This window comes from Palaemon carinicauda, chromosome 3, assembly GCF_036898095.1.
Source record: "Palaemon carinicauda isolate YSFRI2023 chromosome 3, ASM3689809v2, whole genome shotgun sequence".
NCBI lineage: Eukaryota > Metazoa > Arthropoda > Malacostraca > Decapoda > Palaemonidae > Palaemon > Palaemon carinicauda.
This window is the reverse complement of record NC_090727.1, coordinates 123,864,183-123,870,467: the sequence shown is the minus strand read 5'-3', so window position 1 is coordinate 123,870,467 and position 6,285 is coordinate 123,864,183. Positions and strand designations below refer to the sequence as shown.

Genomic DNA, 6,285 nt, shown 5'->3' with positions numbered 1-6,285 from the left:
ACTCCAACAACGGTGGGACAACATCGACGTGTACGTCTTTGCTGTTCTGTCTAATGAGAAGGGTGCTCAACAAAACCAGAGCATCCAACAACCTATTCATGATGCTCTTAGCTCTGCTGTGGTATCACGCAATATGGTTCCCGTACCTTCTGCCCCCTCCTGATAGAACTCCCAAGGGACCTCCCTTCACGACCAGATCTACTCAGACAACCACGCGTGAACAACTTTCACAAAGCAGTAGCTTCTCTTTGTCTTCATGCCTGGAGACTATCCAGCATGTCTTCTCTCAGAGAGGCTACTTGCAACGAGTTGGATGTCTGGGTACCTGCAAAGATCCTCTGCAACAGTAAACCAGGCAAAGTGGACAGTCTTCCTTATTTAGCGTCATGGAAGGGTTATCTCTCTTTCAATGCTGCTATTCCAGTAGTAGAGGATTGAAGATCAGCAGAAAAAAGACAGAGTATTTGAGATTGAAAAATGGGGAGAATGGGGAAGTTAGTTTACAAGGAGAAGAGATTGAAAAGAGTTGAAAATTTCAAGTATTTAGGATCAACATTTGCAGAGGATGGTGATCTGGGGGCAGAAATAAACCACAGAATACAAGCAGGATGGAGGAATTGGAAAAAAGTGTGCGGACTACTATGTGACAGGAAAATAGGGGTTAAGTTCAAAGGTAACCTACACAAGACAGTTGTGAGACCGACAATGATGAATGGAGCGGAGACGTGGGCAATAAAGAAGACAGGTGAGAAGAAACTGGGTGTGGCAGAGATGAGAATGTTAAGATGGATGTGTGGGGTGACAAGAAGAGATAAGGTATGGAATGAGGTAAGATCCATGAAAGTAGACTGAGGTGGTATGGTCATGTCATGAGAAGAGATGATCAATATATTGGGAGGAGAGTGATGGAAATGGAGTATAGGGAACGAAAAGGAGAGGGAGACCAAAACGAAGGTGGATGGACTGTATTAAGGATGACCTTCGATCAAAGGGATTAAACGGTGATGAAGCGTGGGACAGAGGTAGATGGAGAACGCTGGCCAGAAACATCGACCCCACATAGAAGTGGGAAAAGATGCAAAGAAGAAGAAGAAGAAGCGAAGTTCCTTGTATACCTTCAGGAGGAAAAGCTCCTCTCAGTCTTAAAAGCTTGTTTGGATTAGAGATTTCAACTCCTAAACTTTCTAGAAGCTCTCTTACCATGGACTGACAATTGTTTATCACAAGATGGTAACTTTTCAAATTCCACGGTTTATAGAGTTCAGTCATTGCCTTGTAGACCTGCTGTGGCGACAGGTTTACTTTGGGGTATTTATCCTTTACAAAGAACCTAAATCTGTAAAAGGGCATCAACCATTCTTTTTTTTAGTCTGGTATATTTAACCCTTCAAAGTATCGCTCCCTGGACTCACATTCGAATTTCACGCCAATATGCATTTTATGCAACAGAAGCCGATCCGGTAATTTTATGTCAAGATACCTCTCTAGCACGACAATTTTTCAAGATCCTGGGACGTCGTTCTTTTCCTCCCATTCTTCATCATGCTTCCGAAGCTCATCTTGAATATCTGGTGGTGGTTGTGAGAAGGGTAGATTTAAGAAAGGGGAGGATACTGGTGGATTTAAGAAAGGGGAGGATTCTGGTGGATTTAAAAAAGGGGAGGATTCTGGTCGATTTAAAAAGCGTAATTTTTTGGGGATTAAATAAAGTGGAGAATTCTGGTGTATTTAAGAAGAGGGAGAATTCAAGTGATGAATGTCAGGAGGAAGAATAAATTGATGAATGTGAGAAGGAAAAATCTAGTGGTGAACGTGAGCAGTAAGAATGAAGTGATGAATGTGAGGAGGAAGAATCTAGTGATGAATGTGAGGAGAAAGAATCAAGTGATGAATGGGAGGAGAAAGAATCTAGTGATGAATGTGAGGAAGAAGAATCTAGTGATGAATGTGAGGAGAAAGAATCTAGTGATGAATGTGAGGAGGAAGAATCAAGTGATGAATGTGAGAAGAAAGAATCAAGTGATGAATGGGAGGAGAAAGAATCTAGTGATGAATGTGAGGAGGAAGAATTTAGTGATGAATGTGAGCAGAAAGAATCAAGTGATGAATGTGAGGAGGAAGAATCTAGTGATGAATGTGAGGAGGAAGAATCTAGTGATGAATGTGAGGAGAAAGAATCAAGCGATGAATGTGAGGAAGAAGAATTTGGGGATAAATGTGAGGAGAAAGAATCAAGTGATGAATGTGAGGAGAAAGAATGAAGTTATGAATGTGAGGAGGAAGAATCAAGTGATGAATGTGAGGAGGAAGAATCAAGTGATGAATGTGTGGGGGAAGAATCTAGTGATGAATGTGAGGAGAAAGAATCAAGTGATGAATGTGAGGAGAAGAATCTAGTGATGAATGTGAGGAGAAAGAATCAAGTGATGAATGTGAGGAGGAAGAATCTAGTGATGAATGTGAAGAGAAAATCAAGTGATGAATGTGAGGAGAAAGAATCAAGTGATGAATGTGAGGAGAAAATCAAGTGATGAATGTGAGGAGAAAGAATCAAGTGGTGAATGTGAGGAGGAAGAATCTAGTGATGAATGTGACAAGAAAAAATCAAGTGATGAATGTGAGGAGAGAGATTCAAGTGATGAATGTGAGGAGAAAGAATCAAGTGATGAATGTTAGGAGGAAGATTCTAGTGATGAATGTGAGGAGAAAGAATCAAGTGATGAATGTGAGGAGAAAGAATCAAGTGATGAATGTGAGGAGGAAGAATCTTGTGATGAATATGAGGAGAAAGAATCAAGTGATGAATATGAGGAAGAATCTAGTGATGAATGTGAGGCGAAAGAATCAAGTGATGAATGTGAGGCGAAAGAATCAAGTGATGAATGTGAGGAGAAAGAATCAAGTGATGAATATAAGGCAAAAGAATCGAGTAATGAATGTGAGGAGGAAGAATAAAGTGATGAATGAGAGGAGAAAGAATCAAGTGATGAATGTGAGGAGATAGAATCAAGTGATGAATGTGAGGAGGAAGAATCAAGTGATGAATGTGAGGAGGAATAATCAAGTGATGAATGTGAGGAGAAAGAATCAAGTGATGAATGTGAGGAGAAAGAATCAAGTGATGAATGTGAGGAGGAAGAATCAAGTGATGTATGAGGAGAAGGAATCAAGTGGTGAATGTGAGGAGGAAGTTGTAAGTGATGAATATGAGGAGGAAGAATCAAGTGATGAATGTGAGGAGGAAGAATCGAGTAATGAATGTGAGGAGGAAGAATCAAGTGATGAATGAGAGGAGAAAGAATCAAATGATGAATGTGAGGAGATAGAATCAAGTGATGAATGTGAGGAGGAAGAATCTAGTGATGAATGTGAGCAGAAAGAATCAAGTGATGAATGTGAGGAGGAATAATCAAGTGATGTATGAGGAGAAGGAATCAAGTGGTGAATGTGAGGAGGAAGAATCTAGTGATGAATGTGAGCAGAAAGAATCAAGTGATGAATGTGAGGAGGAATAATCAAGTGATGTATGAGGAGAAGGAATCAAGTGGTGAATGTGAGGAGGAAGAATCTAGTGATGAATGTGAGCAGAAAGAATCAAGTGATGAATGTGAGGAGGAATAATCAAGTGATGTATGAGGAGAAGGAATCAAGTGATGAATGTGAGGAGGAAGAATCTAGTGATGAATGTGAGCAGAAAGAATCGAGTAATGAATGTGAGGAGGAATAATCAAGTGATGTATGAGGAGAAGGAATCAAGTGATGAATGTGAGGAGGAATAATCAAGTGATGAATGTGAGGAGAAAGAATCAAGTGATGAATGAGAGGAGAAAGAATCAAGTGATGAATGTGAGGAGATAGAATCAAGTGATGAATGTGAGAAGAAAGAATCAAGTGATGAATGTGAGGAGAAAGAATCAAGTGATGAATGTGAGGAGGAATAATCAAGTGATGTATGAGGAGAAGGAATCAAGTGGTGAATGTGAGGAGGAAGAATCTAGTGATGAATGTGAGCAGAAAGAATCAAGTGATGAATGTGAGGAGGAATAATCAAGTGATGTATGAGGAGAAGGAATCAAGTGATGAATGTGAGGAGGAAGAATCTAGTGATGAATGGGAGCAGAAAGAATCAAGTGATGAATGTGAGGAGGAATAATCAAGTGATGTATGAGGAGAAGGAATCAAGTGGTGAATGTGAGGAGGAAGAATCGAGTAATGAATGTGAGGAGGAAGAATCAAGTGATGAATGAGAGGAGAAAGAATCAAATGATGAATGTGAGGAGATAGAATCAAGTGATGAATGTGAGGAGGAAGAATCAAGTGATGAATGTGAGGAGGAATAATCAAGTGATGAATGTGAGGAGAAAGAATCAAGTGATGAATGTGAGGAGAAAGAATCAAGTGATGAATGTGAGGAGGAAGAATCAAGTGATGTATGAGGAGAAGGAATCAAGTGGTGAATGTGAGGAGGAAGTTGTAAGTGATGAATATGAGGAGGAAGAATCAAGTGATGAATGTGAGGAGGAAGAATCGAGTAATGAATGTGAGGAGGAAGAATCAAGTGATGAATGAGAGGAGAAAGAATCAAATGATGAATGTGAGGAGATAGAATCAAGTGATGAATGTGAGGAGGAAGAATCTAGTGATGAATGTGAGCAGAATGAATCAAGTGATGAATGTGAGGAGGAATAATCAAGTGATGTATGAGGAGAAGGAATCAAGTGGTGAATGTGAGGAGGAAGAATCTAGTGATGAATGTGAGCAGAAAGAATCAAGTGATGAATGTGAGGAGGAATAATCAAGTGATGTATGAGGAGAAGGAATCAAGTGGTGAATGTGAGGAGGAAGAATCTAGTGATGAATGTGAGCAGAAAGAATCAAGTGATGAATGTGAGGAGGAATAATCAAGTGATGTATGAGGAGAAGGAATCTAGTGATGAATGTGAGGAGGAAGAATCTAGTGATGAATGTGAGCAGAAAGAATCGAGTAATGAATGTGAGGAGGAATAATCAAGTGATGTATGAGGAGAAGGAATCAAGTGATGAATGTGAGGGGAATAATCAAGTGATGAATGTGAGGAGAAAGAATCAAGTGATGAATGAGAGGAGAAAGAATCAAGTGATGAATGTGAGGAGATAGAATCAAGTGATGAATGTGAGGAGAAAGAATCAAGTGATGAATGTGAGGAGAAAGAATCAAGTGATGAATGTGAGGAGGAATAATCAAGTGATGTATGAGGAGAAGGAATCAAGTGGTGAATGTGAGGAGGAAGAATCAAGTGATGTATGAGGAGAAGGAATCAAGTGGTGAATGTGAGGAGGAAGAATCTAGTGATGAATGTGAGCAGAAAGAATCAAGTGATGAATGTGAGGAGGAATAATCAAGTGATGTATGAGGAGAAGGAATCAAGTGATGAATGTGAGGAGGAAGAATCTAGTGATGAATGGGAGCAGAAAGAATCAAGTGATGAATGTGAGGAGGAATAATCAAGTGATGTATGAGGAGAAGGAATCAAGTGGTGAATGTGAGGAGGAAGAATCGAGTAATGAATGTGAGGAGGAAGAATCAAGTGATGAATGAGAGGAGAAAGAATCAAATGATGAATGTGAGGAGATAGAATCAAGTGATGAATGTGAGGAGGAAGAATCAAGTGATGAATGTGAGGAGAAAGAATCGAGTAATGAATGTGAGGAGGAAGAATCAAGTGATGAATGAGAGGAGAAAGAATCAAGTGATGAATGTGAGGAGATAGAATCAAGTGATGAATGTGAGGAGAAAGAATCAAGTGATGAATGTGAGGAGAAAGAATCAAGTGATGAATGTGAGGAGGAAGAATCAAGTGATGTATGAGGAGAAGGAATCAAGTGGTGAATGGGAGGAGGAAGTTGTAAGTGATGAATATGAGGAGGAAGAATCAAGTGGTGAATGTGAGGAGGAAGAATCGAGTAATGAATGTGAGGAGGAAGAATCAAGTGATGAATGTGAGGAGAAAGAATCAAGTGATGAATGTGAGGAGGAAGAATCAAGTGATGAATGTGAGGAGGAAGAATCGAGTAATGAATGTGAGGAGGAAGAATCAAGTGATGAATGAGAGGAGAAAGAATCAAGTGATGAATGTGAGGAGATAGAATCAAGTGATGAATGTGAGGAGAAAGAATCAAGTGATGAATGTGAGGAGGAAGAATCAAGTGATGTATGAGGAGAAGGAATCAAGTGGTGAATGGGAGGAGGACGTTGTAAGTGATGAATATGAGGAGGAAGAATCAAGTGATGAATGTGAGGAGGAA

The 6,285-nt window shown here is 39.8% G+C and overlaps 2 protein-coding genes across 2 annotated transcripts; both read left to right on the top strand.

Moving 5' to 3' along the window:
* Positions 1-705: 705 nt before the first annotated feature.
* LOC137633950 (uncharacterized) lies at positions 706-2,261 on the top strand. The gene is made up of 2 exons (XM_068366203.1): positions 706-828; positions 1,848-2,261. The coding sequence occupies exons 1-2, from the start codon at positions 706-708 to the stop codon at positions 2,259-2,261; spliced, it is 537 nt and encodes a 178-aa protein (XP_068222304.1).
* Positions 2,262-3,148: 887 nt separating this feature from the next.
* LOC137633944 (chromo domain-containing protein cec-1-like) lies at positions 3,149-4,569 on the top strand. Its single transcript, XM_068366190.1, has 2 exons — positions 3,149-3,260; positions 4,373-4,569. The coding sequence occupies exons 1-2, from the start codon at positions 3,149-3,151 to the stop codon at positions 4,567-4,569; spliced, it is 309 nt and encodes a 102-aa protein (XP_068222291.1).
* Positions 4,570-6,285: the final 1,716 nt, after the last annotated feature.